Source organism: Canis lupus, chromosome 7, assembly GCF_011100685.1.
Source record: "Canis lupus familiaris isolate Mischka breed German Shepherd chromosome 7, alternate assembly UU_Cfam_GSD_1.0, whole genome shotgun sequence".
Lineage (NCBI taxonomy): Eukaryota > Metazoa > Chordata > Mammalia > Carnivora > Canidae > Canis > Canis lupus.
In genome coordinates, this window is record NC_049228.1 from 40655301 (window position 1) to 40670632 (window position 15332).

Consider the following 15332-nt stretch of genomic DNA (forward strand, 5'->3'; position numbering starts at 1 on the left):
CACACACACACACACACACACACACACACATGCCCACGCCCAGACACACACTGCATTCTCAGGCAAATACAAGACAGTAAATATAACTTTATCCATTAAAGGATGAGTTATAAGCAAAAAGAAGCACAATATGGGAGACTTTGTATTTATGCATTTAAATTCATACAAGGGAAAGAAAGAACACCTAATACATAATATTTTTAAAAAGAAGAATTGCTATAGGAAACAAACAAAACAAACCCTACAAATTCTTCTAAATATTCTCAAGACAATTAAAAAAATATGGACTCTAATGGGAAAAAAACTACAAAAAGGAATAAACAGGTTAAAGAAGAGACAATGAGACAACACAAGAGATTTTAAAAATTGTCTAGCAGAGCTCAGAAGAAAAACCAAAAAACCCCACAAAGCTATTTTAGAAATGAAATCAAAATTTGAAACAGTAAGGTTAGAATGTATACTTCTGCAACTGTTCATCAAAAGAAGAATTGGTTTGAGAAAATGATATGGAATGTGAAGTAGAAAGAGATACCCAGAAATGAAGGCAACAAGAAAAAGATGTAAAATATGGAGATCAGACCATGAAGAAGCCTGTGGCATGTCTTAGGAAACCAAATTGAGGAGAAAAACAAAACTTTCTTCCTGAAGTGAAGAAAACCTGAATATATAGATGAAAAGATTACCCTAATGAGGCTACTGAATGTTGAGGTTAAACATCTGTGTCTGTGTGCGTGTGTGTGAGTGTGTGCATGTGAACACGGCAATCAATCAATAGTTAATAAATACATAAATACAGTCATCTCAGAAAGAAAAAAATATTGGACTGGTCTTAGACTTTCCACAGGAATCATTGTTAAGAGAGAGGAGTCACATCCAGATTTGTACTTTCAAGTGAGGAAAGAGAACTGAGAACAAATCCAAAAGTCATGCTCAGACATGCAGGGACTCGGAGAACTTAGTATCCATTAAACCTGCTTGGAAAATTACTTGATAAAATCCAGTGAGCCAAAACAGGAATCAATAAAAATAACTCAAAATGAGTTCACTTAATATAAAAAGTATACACTGAATTCTCTCAACCAGTGGTGCTCACGACTGGCTGCTGTGAGACTCACTTAGGAACTCTGAAAGCAAGCTCCTTACTAAGCCTCTCTCCAGACCAATTGAATTTAGAATCTCTAAGATGTGAACCCAGAATCAATATTTTTAAAACACATCCTTAGGTGAAAATATTGTACAAATAGGGCTGAAAACCACTGGTTTGGATATGAAAACAAAGGCTAATCAGCTGTGAGAGTTATGGTTACAGAAAGTGTCAGAAGTGTAAAAAATATATGTAACAAAGAAAAGTCAGTTGGTCTGAGGGAGAAGAAGAAATAAAAGAACAATTCTCTCATGATTATTATTCTTATTTCATGGTGGAGAACAAAAAAAGAATGACCAGAAACGTTTTGAAAAATTAATTGACAATTAATTGTAAAAAAAAATTAAAATTCCCATTTTGTCAATAATGGGTGAATCCTTTCCAGGCAGTAACTTCTCATTAATGGATTGTGGTTCACCAGCAGCTCCTGAAAAATCCACTGGTAGACCACAGGGTCTCCCAGATATGATGGGCGAATTGCTCAGATGAAATAACTATAGAATTTTGGATTAAGAGCAGAGAAGAGATAATAAGTAAGCCTCTGCAACTATCACGGATGAGAGTGTGGGCACAGGAGTTCTTGTATTCCCTTAGTGCAAGTGCAAACGGGTCCAAAGTTGTTGAAGAACAATCTAGCACGACATATGGTTCCTTAAAATGTTCATATTCCTCATCTCAGAAATTCCACTTCTAAGACTTGATCCTAAGAAATATGTACACAAATGTGCCATGATGGATATGCCGCTGGATGTGGCATTATTTGGAGCGAGAGAAAAAGGACATTCCCAGTCACTGGCAATGATGAATCCATACACTGGAATGCTTTGCACTTGTTAAAAAATCGTGCAGTAATTACCCCCAAATTATCAAACCGTGATTTAAAAGAGTCGCATTTTGTTGTGTATAAATTACAGATCAATGAAGTAGGTCTCTAAAGTGGATAAGATGGACCGTTAAGAATGATTTAGAAAGATGCTCATGATATGTAGCTGAAGAAAAGAACCAAGCAGTAGAGCAAAAGGTGTACTGTGATCCCCTGCATGTGTGTGCATGTATGTTTTTACATGTTTATTTGTGTGTTGTGGGAATGGATGTTCTTATACATAGAAAAGATCTAGAATGTGTCACAAATACTCTACAGAGGTAATCTCTGAAAATGAAAATAAAGGAAAAGTGAAAGATACTGATGTCAAATAACTCATTTTACTTCTCTCAGTCCCAGCATCCCGTCCCATCCTCACCCTCAGGGTGCCTGGGACTCGGGCCGTGGTGGGGGACGTGATGGAGCTTCACTGTGAGGCCCACAAGGGCTCTCCCCCCATCCTGTACCGGTTTTATCACGACAATGTGTTCCTGAGGAGCAGTCGGCCCCCCTCTGGAAGAGGAACATCCTTCAACCTCTCTCTGACCCCAGAACATTCCGGAAGCTATGCCTGTGAGGCTGACAATGGCCAGGGTGCCCAGCGCAGTGACACTGCCTCACTCAGGGTCACAGGTGAGTGGAGAGCTCCAACTGCACCCCACCTGGGGATCCACCTTCCCCAGTAGCTGAGATCGGAGGTCACGCAGGGCTGTTAGCATGGTGACATCACAGCAGGCCTGCTCCTGACAGCCTCCATCTGGCACCAACTCCTCTTGCAGACAAGCTCCATGTTGTACTCCAGAGCTCTGTCCTGCAAGCTCTGTCCTCTTCTCTGATCAATCTCCTTGCTCTGCATGGTCCTGAGGGTGTCATCTGTAAATGATTCCTAAACTTCTGGACACCTCTCACCTGAGCACCTGCAGATGCCACACTTCCACTCAAATGCCGCCAAAGCCCATAAGCCCAAGCATCTCTAAAAGCAATCTCATGGCATCCCCCTCCCAGACTCCTCCAAGTGTCGCTACTTCTGTAAGACAGTCCTTCATCGAGACACACAAGGTGAAACCCAGGAGCCTCCCTTGACCTTTCTCTCCCTTGTTCTTCAGAGCCAGTTGGTTATTAGGTCCTGTTGATTTTACTTGCTAAATATTTCATGGATCTTTTCTCTTTTTTTTTTTTAATTTTTTTTTTAAGATTTTATTTATTTATTTATTCATGAAAGACTGAGAGACAGAGAGAGAGAGAGCGCCAGAGACAAAGGCAGAGGGAGAAGCAGGCTCCATGCACCGGGAGCCCGATGTGGGACTCGATCCCGGGTCTCCAGGATCGCGCCCTGGGCCAAAGGCAGGCGCCAAACCGCTGCGCCACCCAGGGATTCCCATGGATCTTTTCTCTTGATCTGCACTGCCACTCTCCTTGTCAAACCTATGAGCATCTCCATTACGACCCGCCTCTCCACTGCACTTCTGTCCCAGTTCAATCCGTTTTGCATGCTGGGATCAGCATGCAGTCTTTTTAGAAGAGAAATTGGATAATCTCGTGCCCCTGTACAGATGCACTTACAGAACTCCATGGCTGTGTGAGGGAGGGCAAAGCCCTCCCCACAGCTTTTTTTTTCCCCCCACAGCTCTTAAAGCCGGGCCTCACTCTCCTACTCACACCACTTGTCAGACCCACCTGTCAGTGCTGCTGCTACTTTGTCTCAGTAATTTCAGGACTCCAGCCTTCTTCCTGATTCAGGGCCTTTGCACATGCTGCCTGCCTGTCTGGCATGCTCTTCATCACCATCTCTCTCTCTCTCTCTCTCTCTCTCTCTCTCTCTCTCTCTCTCTTTTAAAGATTTTATTTATTTATTCATGAAAGACAGAGAGAGAGGCAGACATAGGCAGAGGAAGAAGCAGGTTCCTTGCAGGGAGCCCAATGTGGGACTCGATTCCGGACCCCAGGATCATGTCCTGAGCCAAAGGCAGATGCTTAACCACTGAGCCACCCAGGCATCCCTTCATCTCCATCTCTTCCTGGTTGGTTTCAAATGTCTCTGTGAAGAAGCATTTCTTGATCAGCCTTTAATGGATCAGGTCCCAGTACTGCATTTCACAGTACCCTGGTCTCTACTTTATACCAGTTGTCACTGTGTCCTTCTACATCCAGGCTTATTGTAATTATGGCCTGTCCTCTCCTCTGGACTGAGGCCTCTGGACAGTGGGGACTGGGTCTTTCTAGCTCACAGTATACCTCTTGGGACTTATTCATTGCATCATTATCTTTGATAAGTGAATGAATATGCAAAAGAGCAAATAAGTTGATCAGTACTCATTCTCTTGTGGTCTTCATTTCTGATGTAGCCCAGGCTCACAGTGACACCCTGGCTGCATGAATAACCAGTCTCTCTCATTCCTAGTTTCCATTGCACTGATTTCTCCTTCTCCCCAATTGTCTTTTGAGAAATCAAAAGAAAATTTAATCCTTGTTTTCAGATTCCCCACACACACGTGAGACTGCACACCCACGCACTGAGAAGGACACAGCACCACACCAATGTCATTGCTTCTTCAGATTAGAAGACATTACAGCTGGGTTCAGAATAATGTCAGAAGGACACTAAAAACTGAGGAAAACAGATCCTGGTTTGAAAAGTCTTTGCCATGGTGTAACATATTTAAACAGTGGGAACTGATGGTTAACTATTTTTCCTCCCTTAGTCCCAGCATCCCGCCCCGTCCTCACCCTCAGGGTGCCCGGGACTCAGGCCGTGGTGGGGGATGTGATGGAGCTTCACTGTGAGGCCCACAAGGGCTCTCCCCCGATCCTGTACCGGTTTTATCATGACGATGTGTTCCTGGGGAGCAGCTCTGCCGCCTCTGGAGGAAGAGCATCCTTCAACCTCTTTTTGACCCCAGAACATTCCGGAAGCTATGCCTGTGAGGCTGACAATGGCCTGGGTGCCCAACGCAGCGACACCGCCTCACTCAAGGTCACAGGTGAGTGGAAAGCTCCAACTGCGGCCCACCTGGGGACCCACCTTCCTCAGTAGCCGAGATCAGAAGTCCCACAGGGCCATTAGCACGGTGACATCATAGCAGGTCTGCTCCCAGCAGCCTGCATCTGGCAGCCCTGGATCTGCATTTCCAGGAACTTGCACCTTCCCTTTGCCTGCTATGCATTCCCTGGAAGCAACACTTTAGCCACTCTGACCAAAGGGTCCCTAACATAGAAGTCAAGGCTCTCAGTACACGAACTACATGATCAACCGACAATGATCAGCAAGGAGAGAAATGATCCGAGCAGCCCTTGTCACCTCAGAAGAATTTCGGTGGGCGTTCCTCTGTCTGATAACCCGTAAGAAGGCCAGCTCACTCTCTCACTGGCCCTTCGGTTTCTCTCTGGCTTCTCCTGGCCCATCCGGAGCAGCCCGGCCTCCCACCAGGAGCTCTGACTAGATTTCCTGTCGCCCTTCTCCTGACTTTTCACCTGTCCCTGTTGTGTTCAGCTCCAGCAGGGTCTCCCAGCTGGCCCTGTCACGGGCCGACCTCCCCCTCATGCCCCTCTCAGTGCAGCCTTGGCACCTCGCCCACCGCCTCCCCTCCACTCTGCATCCTGCTATCAGTCCACGACTGTACGGTCCACACGGCTGATCCCCTCAACACTATGGCTTGTCATCAACCACATCAGCCACCACTGCCATGTACACCCGCTGCTCCGATAACCTGACCATAGCCCGCTGTCCTACTTGCTCCTTCAATTCTTCCCATCCCCCTGTTCTCAGACCCCAGCAGAGCCCCAGCTCACCGACACCTCTGCTCTCTCCCAGATACTCCGTGACACCCCCAGCTGCATGAATAACCAGTCTCTCTCGTTCCTAGTTTCCATTGCACTGATTTCTCCTTCTCCCCGATTGTCTTTTGAGAAATCAAAAGACAGTTTAATCCTTGCTTTCAGATTCCCCACACACTTGAGACTGCACACCCACGCATTGAAAAGGACACGTAGCACCACACCAATGTCATTGCTTCTTCAGATTAGAAGACATTACAGCTGGGTTCAAAGTAATGTCAGAAGGACACCAAAAACTAAGGGAAACAGATTCTGGTTTGAAAAGTCTTTGCCATGGTGTAACATATTTAAACAGTGGGAACTGATGGTTAACTATTTTTCCTCCCTTAGTCCCAGCATCCCGCCCCGTCCTCACCCTCAGGGTGCCCGGGACTCAGGCCGTGGTGGGGGACGTGATGGAGCTTCACTGTGAGGCCCACAGGGGCTCTCCCCCCATCCTGTACCGGTTTTATTACGACGATGTGTTCCTGGGGAGCAGCTCTGCCGCCTCTGGAGGAAGAGCATCCTTCAACCTCTCTTTGACCCCAGAACATTCCGGAAGCTATGCCTGTGAGGCTGACAATGGCCTGGGGGCCCAGCGCAGTGAGGTGGTACCACTCAATGTCACAGGTGAGTTGGTCCTGTCCACAAGCAGCACAACCAAACATTGCAGGCCTTCTCTCCCCAGCAGGCAAAGTGGAGCTTCGGCATCCCCACTGCTAGTTTGATAGTCCAGCTTCAAGGACTTCCTGCCAGCAGAAACCTCATCTGCAAATCAGGGACCCTTCCTGTGGTTACAGCTGTAGGAACCTGGACTTCCTGGCAGGACAGCCTTCCTGAATGGGATTAAAACTCCTCACTAAAAATGCAAAGCCCTTTTACAACATAGACTATATTCTGATCTGTAATTATGATAAAAAGGGAAAGTGATGGATTTTGAGTAGAAGTCTTTCTGTTCCAAAAAAAGATTTGGCCATTCCTTGTCTGAGTTTTTCTGTCTTTGAGCCCTGCGAGCCTCTAATACTGTGCTTCTTTTATTACCAGGAATATAAATATTCTTCAAACTTCCATATTAAAAACTCTATATTAACATTAGCTCTGTGCATAGTATTTTAGGAGACACAACCAATCCAAGCCCATTTACAAAGTGATTCTTAAAGCCATGGGGACACAGGAGAACAGCACAGAGAGGTGAGAGCAGGGTGGCATGGATGACATCAGCCACCTCTCCATCAAATTCCTTCATTCTCTATGCTGCCCTCTGACCTTTTGCCATTAAGTATTACATCCAAGGAAAGCTGCTCTTCTTGTGAGCTCTGAACCTGTTGTGGTAGCCCATACTGGCTGGCCCAACTACCAAATTCCTGTCTAGGGAGCACTGGGGTATAGGAAAAGTATGCTAAGGGCAATTGAGATGAATTTTCTGGTCATCACCATTACCATCACCATCAGCACCACCACCACCATCATTACCACCATCACCACTGTCACCATTATCATCATCACCTTTAACACCATCATCACCACCAGATCATCATCATCACCACAACCATTATCATCATCATCAGTATCGTCACCATCACTGTCAACACCATTATCACCACCACCATCATCATCACCACCACCATCATCTCCACCACCACCATCATCACCACGACTATCATCACCATCACCATCATCATCACCACCACCATCATCATCACCACCACGGTCATCACCAACACCAGCATCACCATTATCATTGTCACTGAGCCCTTGCATGTGTTAAGTCATGTGCTTGGTACTTGGCATGTAATATCTCATTTCATCTTTAAGGTAAACCAATGAAAGTACTTTTGGCCAAAATTTGCAGGAGAGGAAGGTGAGGCTCAGAGGTGGAAAGTAGCCAGTTTACACACATCTGGCAATGGGAGCTACCATGGGTACCATGTCGAGGCATAGGCCTACCCAGTTCTCCATCTACATCTACATTGTCACATTCCTTCATCCTTTGTGGCCATGTTTTAATGCAGATTTTGAGTTTTTAGTAATTCATTACTCTGAAGGAATACATAAATCTTCATGACAAGAAAAATGAATGGTACAAAAAGGACACTATGAAAGGTGAAGGCCTCATTCTACCTGCAGCCACATACTTTCATGTCTACATACTTCCAAGATACAACCACTGTTAATAGTTTCATGGAGAAGAGAAAAGAAAGGAAAGAATTTCATGGGCATTTTTCTCTCTTTCAAAGATTTTATTTAAGTTTAATTTAGTTAAAATATATAGTATTAATTTCAGGGGTATAATTTAGTGGTTCATCAGTTGCATTCAACACCCAGTGTTCATCACCTCAAGGCCCCTCTTTAATGCCCATCACCCAATTACCCCATCCCTTCACCTTGCTCTCCCCTCCAGTGACCCTCAATTTGTTTTTTAGAGTTGATTCTCTTATGGTTTGTCTCCTTCTCTGTTTTAATCTTATTTTTTCATCCCTTCCCCTATGTTCATCTGTTTTTTTTTTCTTAAATTCCACATATAAGTGAGATCGTATGGTATTTGTCTTCCTCTGACAGACTTATTTGACTTAGCATAATTCCCTCTAGAAGTCCTAGCCTCAGCAGTCAGACAAGGAGAAGAAATAAAAGGCATCCAAATCAGCAAGGAAGTCAAACTCTCACTCTTTGCAGACAACATAATATTCAATGTAGAAAACCCAAAAGACTCCACACAAAATTTGCTAGAAATCATGGGTATTTTTCTAGAAACATTCAAATATATTATAAACATAAGGGTATAATTTTTTCCCAGAGGTAGAATCAGGTTATACATAATCATACAACTTGCATTTTCACTTAAAAGAATCATCTTGGATATCTTCTTTTTCATTAGTTAATTAAATAGGTTGCCTGTAGTTTTTAGCTATTGTAAAAATTCTAGCACAGAAATCCTTGCACAAATGCCTTTGCATAGCTCATGTCAGTATCTCCAAAGGAAGCAGTCTTAGAGGTAGAATTGTGGGGTCAAGTTTGATATGCATTTTAAATTTGGCAGTTATTGCCATACAAGAAAGGGTCTCAGATCTGCGTTCCTTCCCAGAGATCATTGACTGTCCACAAGTCCATGAGTATTATCTGTTTTTTTAAGGTTTGCCCATCTGATGGGTGTTTTTATGTATTTATATTCTATTTCTATTTCTATGTATTTCATTAGTAAATAAATACTAATTAATAATCTCTTTATCTATTTATTGGCTACTTGAAGTTTATAGTGATTCATACCCTTTCCACAGTTTTCTGTTGGGTATTTTTCCTTTTGCATTTGTAGATTAGGTCATTAGCTTTGTCTGTCATATGAGTTTCAATCTATTTTCCAAGACTGAGACCTGACCTCTGCCATTTGTTTATCATTTCTGCTCCTTTACGAATATGTTAGAAGTAGGAACTTCTATTAACTTTTTATCTCCCTTAGTTCCTGCATCACGCCCCATCCTCACCCTCAGGGCTCCTGGGGCCCAGGCCTTCCCTGGAGATGTGATGGAGCTTCACTGTGAGGCCCACAGGGGCTCTCCCCCGATCCTGTACCGGTTTTATCATGACAATGTCATCTTGGGGAGTAGCTCAGTCCCCTCTGGAGGAGGAGCATCCTTCAACCTCTCTCTGACCGAGGAACATACTGGAAACTACTCGTGTGAGGCCGATAACGGCCTGGGGGCCCAGTGCAGCGAGGCGGTGACACTCTCCATCTCAGGTAAGTTTCCTGTGCCCAGGCCACAGATGTGGACAAATATCTCCTCCAAGGGTATTCTGATGATCCCAATGACATTTGACCAGGGCCATGCACCTTATGGATAGGGGCACAAAGCTGAGAGTTCTCTACCTGGTTCTCTTCTCAAGTGTTTCTGAAGTGATGGTACTTGAGTGGGAGCAGGGGGCCAAGGAGGATCCCTGACTCTGGAGCTCACTGGTGGACACCGTCCATCCCAACCCTGTGGCCTTGCCTCAGCTGCACACATGTGTCTCAGAGATAAGAGCCTCTTCCTGGGCTGCCTCAGGAGTCCTGGTCCCCCGGATTCCTCCTCTCTCTAGGCCCCGGCATCAGCTCCAGGGGCAGAGTAGTTCAAGACCATGAGCCTCTCCCTGTGGCTCATGCATGGGGTCTCCTCTCCAGGGCTGACAGGGAGCAGACTCGGCCCTGTTGCCACAGGCGTTGCTGGGGGGCTGTTCGGCATGGGGGGCCTCGCAGTTGTGGCACTGCTGTTGTATTGCCGGCTTCCCAGGAAAGCAGGTGGGTAACCTCTGCTTCAGTCCCTGCCCTCCCTGCCCTAGCCCTCAGGCTCACACTGCCTCTGTAAGCTCCCCTGAGCTCTCAACAGCCCCTCCTCCTGCCACAGTTCCTGGTCCCCACCTTTCCTGCCCAGTCCCCCAGAATTCGTCTTTACAAACAGAGTTCTCAAAACAGCCCAAGTGCAGGGAAGATGCCTCAATGAGACAGTTTATCCAACATCATAAACCTCAGTGTGTCTCCCTCTCTGCCCTTACGAGGCCCCCAAGGAAAGGGGAGGAAGACAAGAGAGACTGAGAAATAGAAGTGGGAACAGAAACCCAGTGTGACGACTTCCTGATGTGCAGTATTTCCCCAGCTGATCAGGTCTGTTCTCCCCCTGCAGCTTCGGAGCATCGCTCTTCCTGGTATAGCTATGCCCCTGTGGAAGCGGGGGGTCAGGAGATTTGCCTCCTCTGCTGCCTCCCTTGGGCATAGCAGAGCAGGGTCCGCTCAATGTCTGCGACCCCTGGCGGGTCCGGGTGAGCCTCCCAGCAGCTCTGCCCCTCTTAAGGCCTCCTTCTCCTGCTCCAGTGACCTCTGCTTTCCTTTGCAGGAGGAAGGACCTCAGACCCCTCCAGGTAAGACCTGGGCTGTGTGTTCTGTGTGGTTCATGAGATGAACCACGGGGGGTAAAAGTGAACCAGGTCTGGTCACTACTGGGGACACAGATAGGTTGTGCCAACTTCGTGTTGCTGTCTCCTTTGGTGTATGTCAAGGCAATTGCCAGGACCTTCTCTCTGCCACCTTAGCTACATAGACCTTTTTGCATGGAGTGTAAAGTTCTTTTTATTTATTAACTTATAACTTATTTATTAACTTAACTTATATCCTTTACCACCATCACCTTGGTTGTCTGAGTGACGGCTGTAAGACTGAATCCATCCATGTCCTAAACTAGTCTCAGCTCAGCCAGGCTACAAAGCTCTGGACATGACCAACCTAATACCTGCTGTGGGGACAACTGAACAGATGGAGTCACATAACTCACCACCCAAAGAGCCCGCTCTGCCAACCAGAGATGGTACCTGGGAAGAAGGGACTGCCATCGTGGATCCCAGAGGTTAACCTTGGGAGCCTCAGCACAGCTTGCAAACTGTCTCTGGACAAGCCTGTGGCGGCAGCATCCAAAACATGCAGAGTTCCTCTGAGCCTCATCGTGACTAATTTCTCTGAGATCCTGATCTCTCTAGGACTTCCAGTCCTGACTCTTGCCCTGTGTAGTCACATGGTCTTGAGCAAGTCACTTCGCCTTTTGGAATCACCACCTTGTCCATCTATAAAAGAGGGATAATAGTAGAATCACCTCCATATTACTGTAAGCAGTAGCACTGTGCCTGGTTGTGTCAGGTGCCCACGAAGCCCAGAAACATACATAATTTGTAATGTGATAGTTCATAACAGCACACTATCTGGTATGTGCTCATCTCTGTGTCCAGACTTAGTGGCCATCCTGTGCTTTAAACACCTGCCAACAGGGAGTGATGGGTACAGCTCTTTGTCAGGGCTACTGGGAGACATGGCTGTTTTTTTCTCATAGGAACCCTTCAAACTCGGACCCCCAAGAGCCTACCTACTACAATGTACCTGGCTGGATAGAGCTGCAACCAGTATACAGCAATGGTGAGGACCAGGGACCCCTCCCATTTGGGCAGGGACCTCAGGGTTGGTCCGGGCAGAGGTGAGGCAGGAGATGACCATGGGGCTGTGCAGAGGCTGGGAGCACACGTGTCCCTGCAGAGAATAAGCTCTAGCTGGGGGAGGAGGAAGCCACTCAGACAAGAGGCAAGGACCTTATAGTTCTCTCAAACTGCAACTTCTTCCCAAGTAAATCCTAAAGGAGGAGACGTGGTGTACTCGGAAGTCCGGAGGATTCAGGAGGGGAACAAACATGCAGGTAAGACCTGTGGACCATTGGCTTTGAAGGTGCCTACTGTACAAGGTTGGCCTCCATCCCTTCTGCAGATCTGGGCCGACCAGACACAGAGCCGCCCATGTACAGGGTTTGCTGGTTTTCTTCACTTGCACCTGTCTACGCTGCTGGGGTCCTCAGCCCCACCGAGCAGGGGTGCATCTTCCATTCCCCACTGATGGCCTCATGAGAGTCTGAGGCCTCTGTCAGGGCTTCCGCATTCCCAGCTGTCACAGGACACAGGGCTACCATTCCCGTCCTATTGCTGCCATAACAAATGTCAATGACACATTGTCTTACCATGCTGGGGGTCAGAGGTCGGACACAGGTCTCCCTGGGCTAATGTCGTGGAGGTATTGCCCTGGCTGCGTTCCTTTCTGGAGGCTCAGGGGAGAAAGTACATCTTTGCCCTTGCCAGCTTCTCAAGGACACCCCTCCCCACAGCTCATGGCCCCTTCCCCCATCTTCAAAGCTGGCAGTGCCACAGCTCTCTGATCATTCGTCCAGCGATGGGTCTTCCTCTGAGCACAGCTGGGAAAAGTCCTCTGATTTAAAGCTCTTAAAATCTCACCTGCATAATCCAGGATAATCTCCGATTTCAAGGTCCTTAATCTTAATCATGCCTGCAAAGTCTTGTTTTTCAAGGTCATATACTCACAGATCCCAGGGATTGGGACATGAACATCTCGGGGGACATGCCTCTGCTCCCCACTCTAACCCATAGGGTTGAGGAGGCAGACATGGGAATGCTATCCCAGCAGCTTTGAGAGTGGCTTGATGCTGGGGGTCTGATTGTGCCAATCGTCCCGGGTGGGTGCTCGGCCACAAACAGCCCCAGCCCGGCTCCCTCCTGCACAAGGGAAACCTGCCTTTGCGGCAGACTCTCTCTCACCTGTGCTCTGTAGAGTGCTGTGTGATTTTAGCCATTCTGCTTCTCTGTCTGGTGTTCTGATCCTCTTGCATAAAGTCGAATGAACTGTGTTTGTGCCTATTCTTGGTTCAATGGCTCACCTGTGACACACATGAACACTCTCACACTTACAACCTCCTTTGAGTGAGTGTTGTTATTATCCCAATTATACAAATGAGGAAAATAAGGCAGAGAAACCTAAGTGACCATCCTGAAGTCACAAAGCCATGAATCATTGACCAGTCCAGGAAGCCGAGATGGTTACTCCAAGCCAAAAGGAGAGAGCCCTCCTGAAGGATGTCACATTCCATTCCAGATTTAGGACAGTATAAAAGTAATAATAACATCTAGCATCACATCCACATGTGTTGTTGTGCCAAGTACAGTTCCAAGTGCTATAAGTAAAAATACTATGTGTACTTATATATTTAGCACTTGTTTATTTTATTTATAGTAGTCAAGACTGTACCTGGTAACTATGTAGGTGTGACAGACGCCAGAAAATACATACACACACATGCACACACACAAACTCTTATAAATTTACAATAACCCTAGAGGTGGATGATGTTATTATGCCCACTATACAGATGACACCATTGGGGCAAAAGAAGTGGCAGTGACCTGCCTGAGGCCACAGAGGGGCATGGCCGGGCTGTCCACAGTACATGCTGGGAGTTTGTGCTCAAAGTAATAGCAAGAGAAGAGGTGGATTCCTGGTCTTGGGGAGTCTGGGGAGCTTGGACTGATGCTGTGGAGGGGTTGGGCCCCGTTGGAGGTCCAGGTCTCAGGACAGGGCTCTGGTGGTACAGGGAAGGTGCCGTTTGGTGGAGAGAGGACCTGAAACCGGACAGGAGCGGTGAGGATGTGGGGCCAGGCAAGAGCGTTGGCCGCCTTTGCCAGCTGAGTGCTGCTCTTCTTCCCACAGTGGCCTCAGACTCCTCATTAAGGCTCCTCTGGACCTACCTGCCCTCCCACGGCCCGATCGCCAGCCCCCAGCCTTACAGCGCCCAGGACTCCTCTGTCATCTACTCCCAGGTGAAAGCGGAATCCTTCCTGACCTCCACGGCTGAGTCCGCACACACCCCCTGCACCCCAAGCAATCCTGGGGGCCAGAGACATTGAAGTGGGACGATCTGAATGGCTCCAGGCCTCCTCCTATGAGATAGAGCACAGGCCCTGCAGGACGCCGCTGTTTCCCAAGTGACAGCTTGGAGCTCGTGGATTTGTTGTCCGGGGATATGTTTCTCCTACCCAGGGCCATCTTGTCCCCTGGCTTCCCCACAGGCTTCAGTCACCGTCCATGTTCTGTCCCACTTCCACATACACCCCAACCTCTCCCCATGGGACCTGCTCCTGGACCTTGCCATGGACATCTGCCCCCTGTGGACGCCTGCCCCGTCTACAGACACCAGTACTTCCCACAGACATCTGAGCTTCCATGGACATCTGCCCCACATAGATACCTACCCTTCTGTGAACACGTGTCCCCCTATGGACACCTGCTCCCCCGCAGACACCTGTCCCCCGTGGACACCTGTCCCCTCATGACACCTGCCCTCCCCACAGACATTTGCCCCCCTGCCGACACCAGAGCCCCCACAGCTGCTTCCTCAATGGTTGTCATCCTGGCAGGGCTACCACAGCACTCTGCCATGTGGGACAGCATGGGGCCCAGGGGACAAGCGCAGTTGGACCACAGACCTCCTCATCATGGGGCTACATTTCGTGCCCCATCTGCCTCAGACGCTAAGGCAGCCCCTGACACCAGGCTAGCTTCTCCCCTGCAGATGGGCCAACACCCCGTCCTGTGTGCCCTCCAATGCAGGCACAGGGACTCCCTCCCACCTGTCACCATGAGGAGACACACGTCCCAAATGTGGGCAGTTCTGACACAGACACTTCTGAATGTCATAAGCCAGAGAAGAGCAGTGAGAGCCAGGGGATAGAGGAGGCCTGATGACCTAGTAGGAACTGTGATCGGATTTGGATCAAGAAGAAGCCACAGGAGAAATTTTGGAGACAGGGAAAAGGGAATCTGAACTATATATTATTGATACTTTTGAATCAATAATCTGATACTACTTTTAGAATATTTTTGAAAATATTTGAAATACTTTGAAGTGATTCAGTAAAAACTTTTAAATATGTGTGTGTGTTAGTGTGTGTTTTGGTGTGTAATTGGGGGGGTGGTTGTGTGCGTGTTAGTGTGTGTGTGTTTGCAGGCAAAAATCACAAATGTGGCAAAACCCCACATCTGGTGAATGCAGAGAAGGGCACTCAGCATTTTCTGTATTATTCTCTCCTTCAGCTTTTCCCAGATTTCATTTTTTTTAAAATACAACATTGAGTGCAAGAGCGCAGAGCACCTCAGACCCTGGTGTT

At 47.4% G+C, this 15332-nt stretch overlaps 1 protein-coding gene across 5 annotated transcripts in view; it reads left to right on the forward strand.

The window, feature by feature from the left end:
- Positions 1 to 15097, forward strand: part of FCRL5 (Fc receptor like 5) — a 33784-nt gene extending 18687 nt beyond the window's left edge. For 2 of the 5 annotated variants that reach the window (XM_038542907.1, XM_038542908.1), the window contains 9 exons: positions 2361 to 2639; positions 4709 to 4987; positions 6171 to 6449; positions 9274 to 9552; positions 9973 to 10089; positions 10682 to 10706; positions 11666 to 11748; positions 11954 to 12022; positions 13876 to 15097. In XM_038542907.1, coding sequence (XP_038398835.1) covers positions 2361 to 2639; positions 4709 to 4987; positions 6171 to 6449; positions 9274 to 9552; positions 9973 to 10089; positions 10682 to 10706; positions 11666 to 11748; positions 11954 to 12022; positions 13876 to 14072 — 1607 coding nt within the window. In that variant the 3' untranslated portion in view covers positions 14073 to 15097. Of the gene's footprint in view, positions 1 to 2360; positions 2640 to 4708; positions 4988 to 6170; positions 6450 to 9273; positions 9553 to 9972; positions 10090 to 10346; positions 10453 to 10681; positions 10707 to 11665; positions 11749 to 11953; positions 12023 to 13875 lie in introns of those variants that run through there. The other 3 variants (XR_005362342.1, XM_038542909.1, XM_038542910.1) reach the window with 3 other exon arrangements.
- The last annotated feature ends 235 nt before the right edge of the window (positions 15098 to 15332 follow it).